This window comes from Aethalodelphis obliquidens, unplaced genomic scaffold (assembly GCF_003676395.1).
Source record: "Aethalodelphis obliquidens isolate GAN/ISIS:26980383/991018 unplaced genomic scaffold, ASM367639v1 scaffold61, whole genome shotgun sequence".
In the NCBI taxonomy this organism is placed as follows: Eukaryota; Metazoa; Chordata; class Mammalia; order Artiodactyla; family Delphinidae; genus Aethalodelphis; species Aethalodelphis obliquidens.
Window position 1 is genome coordinate 4920865 of NW_020838005.1, and position 18708 is coordinate 4939572.

At 36.0% G+C, this 18708-nt stretch overlaps 1 protein-coding gene and 1 pseudogene across 2 annotated transcripts in view; one reads left to right on the top strand and one right to left on the bottom strand.

The window, feature by feature from the left end:
- Positions 1-1991, top strand: part of FZD3 (frizzled class receptor 3) — a 93626-nt gene extending 91635 nt beyond the window's left edge. Inside the window, exon 7 of one of the 2 annotated variants that reach the window (XM_027087886.1) lies at positions 335-1991. In XM_027087886.1, coding sequence (XP_026943687.1) covers positions 335-548 — 214 coding nt within the window. In that variant the 3' untranslated portion in view covers positions 549-1991. The remainder of the gene's footprint in view (positions 1-334) is intronic. The other variant, XM_027087885.1, reaches the window with a different exon arrangement.
- Positions 1992-13194: 11203 nt separating this feature from the next.
- LOC113610075 (ubiquitin domain-containing protein 2 pseudogene) lies at positions 13195-13782 on the bottom strand (annotated as a pseudogene).
- Positions 13783-18708: the final 4926 nt, after the last annotated feature.

The window sequence follows — 18708 nt, forward strand, 5'->3', positions numbered from 1 at the left end:
CTCCTGGAACCCACCTCATAACCCAAAACTTATTTGAATGAGAAAAGTATCCTTACTTAGTTAGCATAGCTCCAGATCAGTCAGCTCTTCTTAACTTCAGCTTCTGTCCTTTTGCAAAGCATACCTTAATTCTGAGCCTAATCAGTAGATTTTCTCTCCTTTCTGTTTGGCCACTTGAATAATTCAAGAGTGTAAATCATCAAAAGTTGGTTGTTACTTTTTCACTTGTTAGTTTCCTAATTATTTCACTTGATGAGGTATTTTCATGAAAATTTTTAGTGTTATTTTCTAGTGTGTTCTGTTACCTACTTCAAAACAAACTCTCCTATGTTAGGTACACTCCCTGCAGTTACAGAGGAATGGAGGAGAGACTACCTCATGGCAGCATGTCACGACTCACGGATCACTCCAGGCACAGTAGCTCTCATCGGCTCAATGAACAGTCACGACATAGCAGCATCAGAGATCTCAGTAATAATCCTCTGACTCACATCACACATGGCACCAGCATGAATCGGGTTATTGAAGAAGATGGAACCAGTGCTTAAATTGTCCTAAGGTGGAAAACTTGTGTTGTTTAAAAAGCAGATTTTCTTCTTTGCCTTTGCATGACTGATTGCCGTAACTCACTGTTATGATGCTTTCAGTCAGGTGCAGATTGTGTCCATTGAAAAGTAAACTTTTGCTTTTTATATTGCAACAAACTTGTAACATCAAGGCATCCAAAATGCTAAGAATTATCGCATAAATAATTCTTATTTCTAGGTTATGAAGAAATAATTATTTGTCTGGTAAGCATTTTTATAAACCCATTTGTTTTATATTTAGAAAAATCCTAAATGTGTGGTGACTGCTTTATAGTGAACTTTCATATAATATCAACTAGTTGTGAGATAACATTCTGGTAGTTCTGTTAATAAAACAAAATTTCAGAATTAAAGAAATTTTCTATGCAAGGTTTATTTCTCAGATAAACAGTAGGACTTTGTAGTTTCCTTTCCACTAAGTGAAAAAGAACTGTGTTTTTAAACTGTAGGAGAATTTAATAAATCAGCAAGGGTATTTTAGCTAATAGAATATAAAATCAACAGAAGAATCTGATTAGTCTATTGAAGGCTCTTTTGAAATTCTATCAAAATAATCTTTATTCAGAGAAATACAGGAGCAGGATTAGCAACGGAGTAAAAGCGGAGATGGGCATTTTTCCCGGTAATTGTGCTGTTTTTATTACTTTTGTAAATATTACTTTTACTGGCTGTGTTTTTATAACTTATCCATATGCATGATGGAAAATTTTTACTTTGTAGCCATGTTTTCCCATGTAGTAGTATTGATTCCTAGAGAACTTCATGTTCAGATATGTTCTGTGGAAGCATGTAATAGAATAAGCATCACACATTATAAGGTTTTTTGTGGTAACCATAATTACAAAATGGCAAAATGTTTCCTCTGTATTCGTCATTGTATTTTTCTACAGTGAGATGTGATCTTGCCAAAGCCACCAGATCTTGGTATCCAGGCCCCTCCTGTCAGTGGGTTGATTGTCTGCACTTGCATTGCCCAGTAGCCAATAGGCTACAGCTTTTGCCCCACACCCTTATTTTCAGATTCTGGATCATTCTTGTTTATAGCTGAAATACATATAACCTAAGTCCAAAGAGGTGATTAATTTGGGGTATTTGAAAATCACTGTAGCTAAATGGAGCATGATTAGTCCTGCTGTGAAGTATCCTTTAATCTTAAAAATATCAACTCAAAAATGTTTGACATTTTGTCTTATAAAATTTAAATAATTTATAATAAAAACTGTGAAGTTTATTAGGCGTGAAATTGATCAGAAGGGAAAGAAAACTTCTGGAAAATGCTGGATGTGTTTTATAGAAAAGTATATTTAAACAAGGGATCCTCAACGCTGACTACAGATAAGAATCACTTGGGGAGCCTCTGATACCGGACACCTTCCTCTCATTCAGATGACAACTGGTAGTTTTTTAAAAAGCTTTCCAGGTGATTCTAATCTGAAACCTGGCTGCAAGGTGTTTTAAACTAACTTGCCTCTGATGATGATGTGATAGCATCATGTTGTATCACGTGAAAATCTAGCTGGATTCAGTGTTATGCTTTTATATCATTACCTGGTATACAACGGGAATTCTGGATCCCACTTCTAAGGATTCTTACTCATTAAGTCAAAGGTGATGGTAGGCCTTTATAATCTGGTTGTAAAAAGAAATACCACAGGTGATTCTTATGCAAGTATCCAAGAATCACACTTCAAAAAATATTCTAGACTCTAAAGAGGCCTGGCTTTGCCATATGCTAATTTTTTACCTTTAACAGGTCAGTTTCTCTGAGCCTCAGTTCCCTTGTTTATAAATGAAGACAGAAGATAAATACCTACCTCACAAAATTGTCAAATAGGTATCAGATGAAAACTCATATGAAAGCTCTTTGAAAATTTTAAAGTGTTATGAACTATAAGGGATTAAGATTATTGAGGATTTAAGAGATTTGTTTGAGGGCTACCATAGTACATTCCTTGACATGTGTTTAATTCATGTGTACTTTTTCCTCTCCTTCTTTAAAACAAAAAGCACCAAGAAATTAGGTGTTGACAGAAGCTTTTATCAGGCGCAGAAGTCAGTTTTCTGATAATAATAATTTGTGTATCATGTTTTTTCTTTCAAAGTATGTATTTCTTAATATTTATTATTAATTCTTCTTAAGATATAGTTGAATATTTGGCTCAAATGCTTTACTTTTTCCTCTATCTTCATCGTCTTTTCCCTTGAAACTGGAGTTAATACTCAAGACAAGTAGAGTCTGAATTCCCTCACGTCTGACAGTTAGTAACCCTTTACTCTGAAAGCCAAACTTATAACAACTCATTTATAAATAAATCAGTAATTCTTGAGGCTTTTGTCTGAGGATTTCCCCTGAGAACAGCATGAGAGACCAAAACAAACATTCAGACAAAAAAAATAAGTTACTATAGAAGGTACCAGTTTCAGCTCAAAGATGTTGTCATCCATCGCCATCTGCGTTATATTATCAATTGCCAAAATGTTAATTGGGGGCTCCCCTGGTGGCGCAGTGGTTGAGAGTCCGCCTGCTGATGCAGGGGATGCGGGTTCGTGCCCCAGTCCGGGAAGATCCCACATACCGCGGAGCGGCTGGGCCCGTGAGCCATGGCCACTGATCCTGCGCGTCCGGAGCCTGTGCTCCGCAACGGGAGAGGCCACAGCAGTGAGAGGCCCGCGTACCGCAAAAAAAAAAAAAAAAAAAAAAAGTTAATTGGTTTTTTTGTGGGCCAAGTATAGACAGTTAAGTGAACATCATTATGAAAATCTTAACTTTGTGCTTCTTGATTTTTATATATTCATTTGTATCTTCTCTACTAAACTGTTGATGTATTTGTAAAGGATATATTGGCCTCTCAGTTACTTTCAGTATCTTAGTTTTGCTCCACAAAATTTACTTAATATTGTTAATGCATTGTTTTAAATAACCGTATTTAGTTTGGGTTGTGTTATTTATCAAACTAGTGCTCCAAATTAAGATTTTTTTTCTTTAAAGAAACAGTTGAAGAACTATAACAAAACAACAATTTCAAGTCTCAACTAGCTTAATCCAACATAAGCAAGTCCTGACAGCTTTCCTACCATATGTTTAATTTGTGTTGTGATTGGCATATGATAATGTTTAGTATTTTATTTGTTCGGTTGACAACTGAGAAAATAATAGTTCTCTCTAAAATGTTAATATATAACTGAAAGGTTTTCGAGAAGTACTCTGATTTCAGCAATATTGTATTGAATTTTTTCAGTGATTAAAGCGAACAATTCAAGACAATATTAAGCTCGAAACAGTAGTTTCAAAGAACAACTGATTAGTAACTCAACAACTAGCAGAGGGCATAGTACATAGTAGATTTTCAATAAATATTTAAATGAATGAATAACTCATGTTATGCAACTCACTTTTACTCTAGCAGTGAAGTCTCACTTCAAAGAAATTTGAAGAGTCTAAATTTAAACTAAGTGAAATGAAGTCTCTGCTTTACCAGAATAATCTGCGGCAGTTAGTAATATGTGAATTGCACCAAATAAAGTGTATTTCTCCTAGAGTAACAGTCCGTATTGCTATTTTAATTAAAGAAATATATATACAAACTTGTACCAACACTTTATATTAATTTTAAAAGGTGATGAGCAATTCTTAGAGGTATTTAGTTTCTTGTTGGTTTTATGTGAAGTTAGATCTTTGTGTAGTGGTTGGGTAAATGAATATTCAAGTAAACCTTGATTAATGATGATTTTCTAAAAGCTGTTTCTTAGAGCGGATTTATGAAAATTCTGAGAATCTCTTCAAATTAGAAAAATTTACTACATTTTAACCTACCTCATTAGTTTCTTTGTGATAATAGCGGGCAGTAACTGAAGTTGAAACTGTATTGGTTTAGGCTATATCCCCATGAAATAAAAGGAACTACTTAAAAGTTTTTTGATAAAGTAGTGGATCATTGGCTTGAGCTTAGAAAGCATTAATATACCAAAATTTCACTATGATGATATTTATATTGCTTTTGACATGCCAAAGGTATATTTACATATTATCATACTTGGAATCAAAAGACCCATAATTATGATGTAAACTAGACAGCTCATTTAATTTCTCTTGGTCTCAGTTTCTTTGATGTAAAATAAGGATAAGGTAATTTGGGGCCCCGAAACCTACCTCACTGGACATTGTGAGGATCAAATGAGATAACAGGAATTACAGTGCTCTTTAACCTGTAAGTTCCCCTACTGATAGTATGTGTTTTTGTTAGAATTTTGGGGTTACAGAAAGCAAGAATAATGGTCTTCAGTGGTATTTAGCAGTAACAACAGAATAGGCAATTAGACCAGTATTCATTTGGTATAACCTTTAAGTCAGCAATCCAATTAATCCTTTAAAAATGAGGTTCTTTTTCAAGAGTGGCTATGCCCTTAGATTGTATTGGTTCTTTATTATATGTTATACCAGAATATGTTTTCAAATTTTATATGGCTGAATTTGTAGGTCACTTTCATCAGAAATTTGGGGATCTCCATTATGTTTTCTTTGATACAGAATGATATAACTACATTAGCTTGGTTTCAATGAAATTTATAAGAAAAATATAAAGAGAAGTGTAAGCCTTATTTTTCTTTCTTTGAGGACTTTCATGTGCCCAGTTCTTTCCAATTAAGAACAATTTTTAAAATGTGATTACTGTAACTGGTTGGTTTTCATCGTAGCAAAACTTTACATTTTAAGTGATAATATTATCTTGTTTGTATATTTGCATATATAATTTTTAAACCTGCATAAAGTAAGGATTTCTCCATTCTTTTCCACACATAAGCACGCAAAAGAGCATTTTTATAGAACTTAGGTTTACAAAGGAACTCATGATTCTTTTAAACTTCTTTTATGCCTTTTTTACAACTGATTAAAATAAGAAAAAATGTTTACATTTAATTCAGCTATGTTTCTTGGTAGCTGTATGATTTTATACATTCTTATATCATTTTAATCTATTTTATATGAAAAAAGTATGTTGACATCTCTTAATATTTTAGTTCTCTTCCCTTCTTTTTTGTTCCAATTATATGAGTTTTGAGAAAGGAGTAGGAAGACTAAGCAACCTTTACCTTCCATCTGACTATAATTAGTCTCCTGGGTTTTTTTCTAATATAAATTCTATATTTCTTTAACAGCCAAATTGATATCGGGTTATAATTTTCTCTCAGGATCCAAAGTATTCTGAGAAAGAAAATGTTAAGGTCTATCCAGAACCAGCCATCTTTGCAGACATTCCAATTTGGTTGATTTATAAAGATTTAATATAATAAGTTAATAAGCATCTTTCTTATTCTGTGATCTCTAATTAGAAAGTAAAAATTTTGTTGCCATAAAGATAAAAGAAGGTAAATTTTCACCTATATTTTAGTCAAATCCCATACCAGTACAACATTATTCCTATAAGTGAGAGTCATTCAGTCTATTTAAATGTATTGAAGGTTGGTTTCCTTCAGAGTACTTTTTTTTTAATAATCACTTTTCTCAGAAAATCTATTATGTCCTTTCTTGGACATTTTCATTGGTATGATAGCATTGTTCATAATTTTTTTCTCATTTTATTGGCCACTGTCACCACTTTTCCCTGATCAAGAGAAACAAGTTTTTTACCTTGTAGTAATTCGGGTTTTGAAAATTCAGTGTTCCCTTATTTTGATAATTACCATTCGCTAGTAACATTAGTATTTATAAGACAGTGCTATTTTTCAAGCTTGTTATTTTATCGTATTTCCTGAAGTAGGGTGAACTACAACATTATTATTGTTGTTGTTGTTGTTGTTATTATTGCCCTGGGGTTTTTGTGATATAAGTCAGCTTGTTTGTATTGCTAACTTGCAAGTATTTCTTTACCTGTGTTGACATGCTTACTGACATAAAAGAAAAAACTTTACAGCTTAATAATTTCTTTTTTCTAAATTGGCAGATTTTTTTAATGCTTAGTAAAAATGCATTATGTTATTTTTAAATACCACAAAACTTTGTGTCAGAAGACCTCATCTCTAGTGTTGCCTCTGTTTTCAATGAGCTGTGTAACTTTGGAATTTTACCTCTTGGGACCTCAGTTTTCTCATCTGTAAATGAAAGGAACAAGGGGATTAGATCAGGTAGTGTCTCAAATTCCACCTGTTTCTGATTTGGTTATCCCTTGACTATTTTATAATCATTATCTAGGCTTACTTTTATTCTTGTTATTCTTCCCATGAACTATATTTACTAGATCAGCCTGTACTGTTAATGCAAGTTATACTCAAATTAATAGGATTCAGATACGTTGCTAATTTTGTTTCCCATTCATGATTTGAAGTTATTTTATTTTATTTTATGTTTTTCGGCCATACTGCATGGCTTGTGGGATCTTAGTTCCTCGATCAGGGATTGAACCTGGGCCATGGCAGTGAAAGCACCAAGTCTTAACCACTGGACCGCCAGGAAATTCCTGATTTTAAGTAATTTTAAAGGAGGAAAATTATATTACAGATAATAAAAGTAAAAGAAAGGTTACAAATAATTGACATGACCTTTTTTTCTCCCAAGGGAAAAGTCTCCTAAAGAGCCAGCATAAGCACCTTAAAATTGACATACAGAAAAAAATAACATGTAAAATTCTGTGATCTTTGTTCTCTTAAATATGAATGTAGCTATTTAGGCTAAACTTTTAACAAAATGTATTCAAGGTAAAATTAGTAAACAAAGCAGTGATAGCACTGGCCCATATAGCTAATTAAAAAAGCTATTAGGTTTTACTGACATTAAAATGATTATAAAATGTAAAAGGAATTTAAGAGGAATGGATTGAAATTTTTCTGTTCAATAATTATTCTTAAGCTGTATTCTTAGATTCATTGCATAAATATAGTTGCAAGATTGCCATGGGCAAGTGAATGTCCTGCTTTAAAATATTGTTAGAGATAAATGTGGTGTGTTATTTTTTATTTTTTTCTGGCTCTGCAGAAGATGTTTCTCTAAAGCCTCCTTCTGTAATAAAATGTGGAAATTCCATTAGTTCCATCTCTCAGCAGAGTTCTCTTGTAGATTTAATTACGTTCTCTGAGAACCAGGCCAAGGAGGTTCCTGTTACTTTTAAAGATCATTGTCTTTCTTCTAATTGTCTTCATTAGCTCATATCAATCTCTTGAACCCTTGGTCTATAGATTTACTGTCTAGGTATTGGGTTTGGTGTCTGATGGGTAGAGAAGAATAATGGAAAGTTGATATAGGAAGGTGTACTGGTTTCTGGTGTGATTTCTTTGGCTGTACTTGATTCCTTGTCTTTCACTGGATCAGACAACTCTCCTGACTTCCAGAAATTGAATTAGATGCCCAGCTTTTCTCATTCAGACATGCCTGTATTACAATGTTATTTTAACTGCCTGTTAAAAACAACCACTTTATTTTCAGTTCTCTGTCTCTTCATGTTTTGATATTACATTTGTTAAGCTTGAGTCTGAGGTCTAAACATTTCATTGAGTATTTTCTGGGTTTTGATAATGGGATATTCTATAAGATAAAACAGATAATCCTAGGGTGATTTAATTTATATTTATCCATCCACTATTCTTCTATTTCTCTACCTACTTATCCCCTCCCCCAGTTTTGAAAAGGAAGTTTATGTCTTCCTTGTCTCCCTCCCTTAGTCCTGCCTCAGATAATTTTTCTTTGAACTACTCTTGTTGGCAGAAAGATTTAATATGAAATAATTCTATATTTCTGAGACAAGATCAACACAGTAGTGCTTTACACTGAGCTGAGGTGTTTGTGTACTTGAAAATCTTATGTTTTCTTTATATGTGAACTTGAAATTATTTTTTTAATCATGAAAAGGACTCTAATTTGAAAATATTAGTCTGGAAATTCTTGTCATCAGGTGCTATTTTTACCTTAGCTTGTGAATTATCATAGTAAATCTGAGTTCTTTATCATTCATCTTTTTTTTTATTCATCTTTTTAAAAAGTTAATTTCTCTAAAATTATCCCATTTCACAGATCTTTAATACCAACTTCAAACAACTTTTCTGCTTTTATTTTCAGAAATGCCAAATTCTGTTTTCAAGAGTTTTATTTTTTCATTGCAGTTTAAACGTATTGCATATGTGAAGGAGTGATGCAGTTTAGAAATTTACTTTGGCATGATAAAGACAGCAACACCACAGTCCCTTACTCCCAGTCGCAAAAAGAAAAGTTCATTTGACACGCAAAAGCTATTAAATTGTCTTATTTTTATTTGAAAGAGCTATGGAAACTGTTTCTTCTAATTTAAACTTTTTAAATTAGGAAAATACCAACTTTGCTATATTTTAATCTGTTAATGAATTGAGGATATTATTTATGTAAGTATATACGTCTACAATTTATTATAGTTAATAGTTATTTCGCTTTCTGTAATATACGATACCTGAAGCTCACATTTATTTAATGTGAGCTTTTTTTTTGAGACTTTTTTTTGTTTTGTCTTATTTTCTTAATGTTGTACAGTATTGTATATGTTAGGTTATCACAGTCATCTCAGCAGAAAACTCTTACATAGATGGACTGTTCTTTCTGAGAATCAGCCCAAGGAGATTCATATCATGTGGTCATAGTTGGATAATATTATTCTGAGCTATGTGAAGTTGCTGGTTTTGTTGATCAAATGTTAACAATTTCATAATATATATTCAAGAAACAACCAAACAAAGATCCTTTAGAACAGATGTAATGACTTCCCATTTCAACTCTTTTAATCAACCTACCAGGCTTTATGAAAGAGACTCAAACTACAGATAACCGTAGGTCTATCAAGAAAATTCTGCTTTGTTTTGCTTTTAAATTGCCCAGTTTTCAAAGGTGTTTAATCAAAATGACTTCGGTGGGCTTCCCTGGTGGCGCGGTGGTTGAGAGTCCGCCTGACGATGCAGGGGACATGGGTTCGTGCCCCGGTCCGGGAAGATCCCACATGCCACGGAGCGGCTGGGCCCGTGAGCCATGGCCGCTGAGCCTGCGCGTCCGGAGCCTGTGCTCCGCAACGGGAGAGGCCACAACAGTGAGAGGCCCACGTACCGCAAAATAACAAAAAAAAAAACCCAAAAAACAAAATGACTTCAGTAATTGAAGCAAATATCTTTCGGGAATACATAAGTTACATACGCCTTTCATTAAATCTGTGTGTAGTTTTTAAGTTTTCATTATTGAAACATTGTCATACATCTAAATATCATTTAGAGGCAAAATAACTCCCCTCCCCACCCAATATCTAATATGGACTCAAATTTTGCCAGCTACAGAATTGTGTCTTCTTGATAGGCGTTCTAAAATAATGAATACTATTATGTTATGTAGTCAACAAATTTGCCTTAAAGTGCCATTTAAAGATTTTCTTTATGCATATGTTTCAGGTTGTAAGAATTAAAATATATGAGTATAAAAAAGCATATAAAATTAAGAAGCTCCTACACAGGAAATCCCCAATTTTAAATAGAGCTATGTTCTAAAAAGTTGCAGATTGCGTTGTTCCAAAGTCATACTACATCTCCTCATATAAATAATATTTTTGTGAATAATAAGGGTAACAGATAGCCAACAAGAGCTGACCTAGTGCACTCCAGTATTAATCTAGGGGTCTTGGTTTGGAATAAAGTGTTAGTGACTATAGCCCTTTCACCTCTCTTAAAAACAAATACATTGTTGTTAGCACAGATTACTATCAGTTAGTAGAATATTAAGCTTTAAAAGTGGAAATAATTTAGTGTTGGTGGAACTATTTTGAGACAAGGGATATCATTTAAATGACCTAACTTGGGAATCTGCTCCTCTTGCCCTGAACCCATGTGATGACTGAAAGTGCTGTATATTTTCAGTGACCTTGAAGAAAGGAACTAGTCATTTCTGTTTTATGCGTCATATGAAGTCGGGGCCTTACTGATCTCATGTTTTTCAGTTCAAAGGCTGTGTCTGGAACATCCTAGATATCCTTCACCCACACTCTTCTAAGGCTGTGTTTCAGGCTCTGTCTGCCCTACCTTCAGGTAGGCCTGCGTTCCGGCTCTGCTCCTTGATATTAAATGGGCACTGTCCATTCTTGTTTTAAAAAAGTCTTGCCTCATTTTACTGTTATCAACAATGACCACCACCTTCTCTTTTTTTCAAGAGATATAAAGGTAGAAAGGATATTTTTTTATTATTTTCAAAAACTATTATTCTTAAACAGGTGGCACTTAGCAATTTCGTTTTCAAACTCTAATCTGAATTAAGTTGATGAGGTGATTCTAAAATTGATTCTAAAATTTTAATCTTGCTTTATCATATAAACATCTAGTTAGAAACTTTATGCTAATAAAGACTTGTATTTTGTGGCATTCGTTCTTCATGTTTCTTTTCTATGTATTTAAAATCGTTCATTCATTTCCAAACGAGTGGAGAAGTTACTGTTGAGCTCTGTATAGGACAAGTGCGCTTGATTAGAGCATGAAATGTACTTTCACATTAGCTGGGTGTGCTTTGCACTCTGCTCTTGTAGATTCATTTTGTTTACAGTAGACTGATGTCAGTTTTTGTAAATGTTTTTACTTAGCACTTTAACTGTGAGTGTATAAACTGATTTTAAATGTAGTGGTTGTATATTTTGGTTATAAATTGGAAATTTGTAATAAAATTAAATGATTTGTTCTGTATTTTGTCATTAGTACCTGACTGAGTATAGTTTTCTACCTCATCTTCTAGACTCTATTTAACATATTACACTGCTATTTTTATTTTTTTTTATTATATCACCAAATTTACTTAAGAAAAACAGATTTGAACACTATTTTTCCTCCAGTTGACACCTTTGAGAGATGTTGCTGTTCAACGTGGCACACAATAAGGAAACATTTTGATGACGGGGCATTATATTGAAATGCCCTCGCATACCTCCACCTCCATGTATAAAAATACTCCTTTGGAATTAATGCTGCTGTCACCTCTTGAATTTAGATTCAATTGTCAGTAAACCTAAATTAAATGTAGCCACAGTCTTTAAAATGATTGCATAAAAAAGAGAAGTAGTTAAAGCTCTCAGAAACATGATACGTTACAATTATAGATATGTGTAATCCGGCTATACGAAATGTAATACTATTTTAAACATTACATTTAAACTAAATAGCAGTTTCATTTTGCCATCAAAATTAATAATGGTGCTTCACATCCAAAGTAGGTGTGGAGGTTTGATTATTTCTCATTTGAGAACAACGTAAATGCCTTCTTGCCTCTACTTTTCCATCCCATGGATTCTCAGGGGTTCAGAGGTCATGTGGTGGCCCCCTTCTCACTTATGGAACCAGCTTTGAAAAGGCTCCAAATTAAAAATAATCCTTGGCAGCTTTATTCCAGTCCTAGTACAGAAGAATCAGGTTATCTCACCAAATTTTTCAGTCCTCTGATAAAATCTGCAGATGCTTCTTAATTTGCCTCTTTGCTAGGAAAGATGAGAGAGGAAAATTCTCATCCATCACAACTATAGGTAACAGTGAACTATGGAAACCACTAAAGTTTAAAGCAACGTATCATCATTTGGTCTCACTGCCGATGTTTAAATGATGTCAGTAAATCTTTCACACTAGCCAATTATAAGTTGAAATTTTTTCTAAAAGATTGAAGGTAGCCACAATTCTCCCAGGCACAGATAGAATGGGTTTTCCTTCCTGCAAATTGGAGGAGAAGAGATAATTACTTTATTATCCTACAGTGGGAACAGCCGTACTTGATTCTGTGCATTCCCTGGCCTAGTATCCACGCATTTGGGGGTACAGTTCGCTCTGAAAAGTTCTACACAGAGTAGGTAGATCAGTGAAGGTATTACATAGTAGTGACCTTCTAAGCCTGGATATGAAACAGCTTCATTATATAGGCATTTCAAAATACCTATGCAGCAAGAGGAAAATAGACTTTTCAACCAAGTATCAGTTGAAAGTCAGAGATCTGAATGCACTGACTCAATTTTTGCCTAGTGTTCCAGAAAGGTGCCTGCCACCAACGTGCTGGAAGGCACCAAAATTTAGTGTGAATGTAAATAAGGAGCTCAACATATGGGGATAGGGAAAGCAATACTGAAACACAATTTGCTGGTCTCTACTCCTTTATGGCTAAATATTAATTGAGCAAGGAATTAAGACCAGAAAAGAAGTGAACCTCAAGTACTGCTCCTTTCAGTTTCCATTTTAAAAAGCTCAAGTTTTATAAGTGTTATTGATGATTTCCAGAAATTTGATTTATTTTTTAAGAATTCTGTATTTACAGGTGCTTGGTTCTTCATGAATGCAGTGTTCTATTTACAGTCCAAATCATTTACAGCCATTACATAGTTGTTGGGTATTTTAAAATAAATGGTTATCTATTTCTTAACTGCCTCTCGAATTAGAAACTGTAATTACATGAGTCTCAACGGCTGGCTCTTTATGTTTTATTAATTATTTTTGTTGGTCTCCATCACAGATGGAATTTTTCACTGGTAATTCCTCCTAAATCCATTCATATGGAATTCAGAGCAGTGAAAATAAATTTCACACCATAGAGTAGGGAATGATAACGGTAAAAAGGAGCAGGAGGGATCTGGGGACAGCCAGCAGGACCAGTTCAGTTCTCAACTGGTGTTGGGTTTTGCAAAGGTTGGCTCATTATAACCTGTACAACATAGGCCTTTACGATCTTCATGTCTTCCAGCTTCATTTTTGTCAGTGAGAGATCTGCCAGAAAAGAACTAGCGCTGACTGCCCAGTTCCACTCCTTCTGCTTGCATGTAGCCACCTCTTCATGTGGTACAGTGTGTCTGTGCCGTGGACCACAGGGTTGAGTCTTGCTCGTGGAATGGCGCAGACGGAGCTGAGATTCATACCCAGAATTGGGTGCTGCCTCAGGAATATCCAGAGTCTCTATGTTGCTCTTTACCTCTATCATGTTGATTGGTGGTGCCACGCAATAGACCGGAAGCTGATGCCTATTCCCCAGGTCATCATAGCCCTCTGTAAGCGCACCATGTGGTAACGTTATGTTCGCACCATCAGTGATTGCCTGTGCCAGGTCATGATCGTTGCTTTCAAAAGCATGTGCTGCAGCCTTCAAGGCATCCCAAATCTCTTTACAGCCTTCAAAAGCTGATGCAGTATCTCAAAATTCATCTCTCTTGCTGAGCAGTTGTCCATCTGTCATGGGATAATCGCTTTTCCATTTGGGTTTCTCCTTTTTCAAAGGCTAGTCATGACCTAAAGCAACTCAGTCCCAGGGCCGCCCGCCCAGCAGGCCTGGCCCCCCTGCCGCCCTCGCCTCTGGCTCGGCCCCGCCAGACCAGGGCTGGCCCATCCCGGGCGGGTCGCAACTCCCGCTTCACCCCCTCGCAGCCCAGCACACCGGCGTCCAGGCGAGTCCAGCCCCGTTGCAGCCTGTCCGCCAGGCCCCATCGGTCCCCACCCCTAAGCTGCTGTTTTTAAATTAGGTGTCATATTTTATGTTCTTCTAATTACTAATTTTTTCATTCATAATAACAGGATCCACATTAATCTGGAATATAGAAATATATTAACACACCATTCTGTATTATAGCTCTTTCACACTTGTTGATATAGATGAGTCCCATCTCTGTTCATTATTATACCCTCAATATATACCGCCACTAGGCACATAATAGGGGAAAAAATGAATACATTAAAGTATCAATTTCCCAATAGAAAATCCTACCCACATAAGCAAACCAGTTGATTTTTTTTTTTTTCACACACAGGACAGCAGATCAGGATTTAAACTGCTATTAGAGGGTTTTTTTTGCCTAGATTGTACAGTGTTTAGTTGGAAGGGACCTTAGAAATCATAAGGTCCAACTTCCAACCCAGTACAAAAATCCTTCAGAACCATCTTTTATAAGCCTCGGCTTGAATGAAGCTTACTACTCTGTAAGGCCTTCCATGTCATTTTGAAGTCGGCCAACAACCAAAATGATCAAGGAAATTAACACTCCCCAAAAGTCTTCCTAAAGGAACTGCTGACATCTTCATTTTAGCCCTGTGAGATCCATGTCAGACTTACAGAAGGTAATAAGTTTGTATTGCTTAAGCCCCTAAAGTTAGGGTAATTTGTTAGAGCAGCAATAGAAGACTAATATATTCAGCCTCACACTTGCACATCTGCAAAGTGCAAGCAATGAACAAGTGAGTAATGGAAAGTGGCCCAAGGAGTCCATTAGGGACCAGAAACGTTTCAGGGAGTTGGCCAGTTGCCCTGGAACAGACTGCTGAGGTGGCTGGGATAGGTTGGAGGTACTGAGATTATTTAATAAGAGCAATCAGTCCCTGGTGCCCTTCTTCCAATTTTATTCTTCCATTTTTTTCACCATTATTTTCCAGTTTTCTTTTTATTCCCATTTTTCCTTTTATCCTCTCTTCCATCCTACTTTCCTCCTCCTCTTTTAAACACTGCTCTTCATTTTTCTCTGCTAATCAAGCATATGTTTTTATCAGCCCCACACCCCCACCAGCGTACCCACCCATTTGTCAGAAGGAGATAAGGAGCAGAACATGAGAGGAGCCTTGGGAGAATGTCGAGATTTTCAAGTGTGCCAAGAATTAAAAAGGTAAGGAACAAAGCTTTACCACCTGGTCTCTGGTACTCCAGAGCACCACATGCATTCACAAAAGAGGGTTATATACAAATCTATTTATTTAAAAAAAGAAATCAACACAAAACTAAGCAGGTGGGCTTCCCTGGTGGCTCAGTGGTTGAGAGTCCGCCTGCCGATGCAGGGGACACGGCTTCGTGCCCCGGTCCGGGAAGATCCCACATGCCGCGGAGTGGCTGGGCCCGTGAGCCATGGCCGTTGAGCCTGCGTGTCCGGAGCCTGTGCTCCGCAACAGGAGAGGCCACAACAGTGAGAGGCCCGCGTACCGGAAAAAAAAAAAAAAAAAAGCAGGCACTCAAAAGTATTTTGAAAATAACAAAAGGTTTTTGCTAAGGTACTGATTAGTCACTATCTTCTATTTTGCTGCCGAAAAATTATGTTGAGCCGTTTTCACTATCTCTTAGCGCAAAACTAAAGGCCCTAAGGGGCTAATGGAAGGTCTTCATCAACTTCAAATAATATTACGTGAGCTACTGAACAATAATAAATACAATAGAAGCATTTAAACGCTTCACATGAAGTGAATCAATGAAGCATATACAGTTTTATTTTAAGAATTTTTTGGCACCGGATTTTCTAGAAAAGTGTTTGCTGAATACGGGGACTAGATCCATGACTAATATCTATATGCAAGCTTCCGGTTTCCCACAAGTCCTGGTGGCTGCAAGGGCAGACGAAGCGACATTGTTCTCTGGCAACAGATTGGGCTTTGGTTGAGCCAGTTTAAGGGAACTGTTGGTAAGAATCCTGAGGACGGGGTAATACCTGTGCCCTTAGCCATCAATATAGTAGATTTCAAATGAACCCTTACCACAAAGCAAGGAGAGATTCCCTTAATGATAAGCATTTTTAAAAATTCCAAAGATTATGTGGGCCATGTGGCTGCCAGAAATTGGTTTGTTTCTGGAGCCATTGCTGCAGCACTAAAATTGGTCAGCAAATTCAGAGGAGAACAAACTACACCTTTAATCCAGAAGTCCTTTTCTTCCTCTCTTTTGTCCTATCCATTGGTAGGAGTTCTTTGGCAGAGACATGGCATATTTAACTATAAACTTGTTTTAGCTGTCACAATTTTAGTTGTTTTTCCAGAGCCGAGGGTTATATTCATATTGTTTTTCTTGTCCGTTGATGAAAGTAATTTTAGAAAATGATCTTTCAAGTCTCTGTGACCATTCATTAGCATGAATTCATTCATTCATTTATTCAGTAAACACTCATTTGTCTACCTACTCCTTACCAGGTAGTGAGTAAGACCCTAGGAATTCAAAGAAGGAAATGTCATGATTTATACTCGTGTAGAGTTCACATGCTAGTAAGGAGATAAGCTTTTCAACACATGAGGACCGTAATACTGATGTGTTCAAAGTGTTATTTGAGCACAGATGTGGAAGAAGTTACTTCTGCCAAGAAGACTGGGCGTTCAGAGAACTTTCATAGAGTATGAAAGATCCAATCGATAGGAATTTATTAATCACCTATTAATTGCTGAGGTTATGGCAGGGAACAAAACAGGCAGTTCTGTTTTAGTTCTCTAATCAAAATTTTGAATCTAAAGGGAGGAGGCAGACAATAAATAAGTAAAGACGTTAACAGATTAATTTCAGATAGTAGTAAGTGTTACAAGACTAAGACTGTCCTGGAGGGAGAGGCTTAAAGGTCTTGGTAAAGAATATGGATTTTGTCCAAAGTGCAAAAGAGTGCCATTGAAGCATTTTAATTAAGTGATTAACACGACCTAATTTTCCTTTTTAAAAAATTATTCTGGTAGCTCTATGAAGATGGATTATGAAAATCAAGAATGCACACAGGGAAACCAATAAAAAAGCAATTGCATGAGTACAGGTTAGAGATAATAATGACTAGCACTCAGATGGTAGTGGTAGAGATGGACAGAAAAAGGAAGATTCAGGATGTCTTAAACATTGGATGTGATAGTTGAGGAAAAGGGGACGATGAAAGATAACTATTGGTTCTTTGGCTATAGCAGTGAGGTGGAGTAGGGGCCACTTCCTAAGGTGGAGAAGACTGGAGGAAGAATAGATGCTGACGGGAAAAATCAAGAGCTCTGTTTTGGACAGGTTAGGTTTAAAGTGACTATTAGTTATCCAAGTGAAGATGCCAAGTAAACAGTTGGATATAAGTCTAGAGCTCAGGTTGAGATTTTGGCCTGAGATAGAAATGTGAGCATCATCAAGATATAGGTAGGATTTAAAGCCATCACTTTATATGAGATCACCTTGGAGAAGACTGGATAGAGAGGAGAAGTTGTGTAGCAGACAAAAGGTCAGGAAAGGAGACTGAGAAGGAGAAGCCGGTGAGATAAGAATATCCAGGGAACCTGTTAGAGAAGCCAGGAGAGAAGTGTTTTATAAAGGAGATGATGACTGAGGAAGATCATTTGACTTGACAACGTGGAGGTTATTGAAAAGAACAACTTAAATAGAGTGGGAGGGGGGCCAGCATGGAGTGGATTGGAGAGAAAATGGGGAACTTACATTTCCAGCAGTTGGAAGATTCGGTACTTTCAATGACCCTCCCAATGTAAGCAGTTAAAATGCTGGATTATATATAAAAATCACCTTTGTGTTTGTATTGCTGAACTGCCATGATCTTACCAACAAAAGTCAAAAACAAAGTGAAAGCGAGAAACATTGGCAATAAAGCAGCACCAATACCAGCTTCTGCTCTAAGAGTTTTTTTTGCTGAGCCCCGGAGACAGCACCATATTTGGGGGATAAGAGATTAACCCTAAGGTCAACATCAGTTGGAGAATGTAATAGATCTCTGCATAAAGCTGGGACTTCAATGGGTTATACCTTCAATGTAAAGGAGAAGGAAGAAAAGAAAGTCACCCAGAACAGGACATCAAAGAAATCTGAATTCAAATTTAGCATTGGTTGGCAGGAGTATGGTGGAATTTCCCCCTGAGAATGTGTAAAGGCCCTCATGCACATTTTTTGGTCCAAATGTACACTGTGTGTGATCTGAACCTTAAGCCAAGAATATAACTCAAAGGGTTCTGGATTGCTTGCTACTTCAGGCAGTTGTCAGAAGCAAATGAAGAGGAAAGCAATTTTAATTTAGGTGCCAAGGAATTTCCACAGAGAAATTTCCAAGGGAAAGGAGCAGGTCATAGTCAAAACTAGCAAAACATACAAAAGAGAACAAGACATCACAAATGACAGCCTATTCTCCAAAGGATTAAGATGTTAAGAGTCAACACACAATATAAAATAACAATTTAACATGTTTGAAGAAATTAAAGAAGGTATTGGGTATATAACACAATACTATGAAAAGTGACTAGGCAGATTTGAAAAAAGAGACCTAGTTGAATTTCCAGATATGGATGATTTAATAATCAAAATTAGAAACAACAGATTAAGCACAACTGATGAAAGACTACTGAACTGAAATATATGTGGTGATGTTTTTTAACTTTATTTTTTATTTTTAAAATTATTATTTTTAGCCGCGCCGTG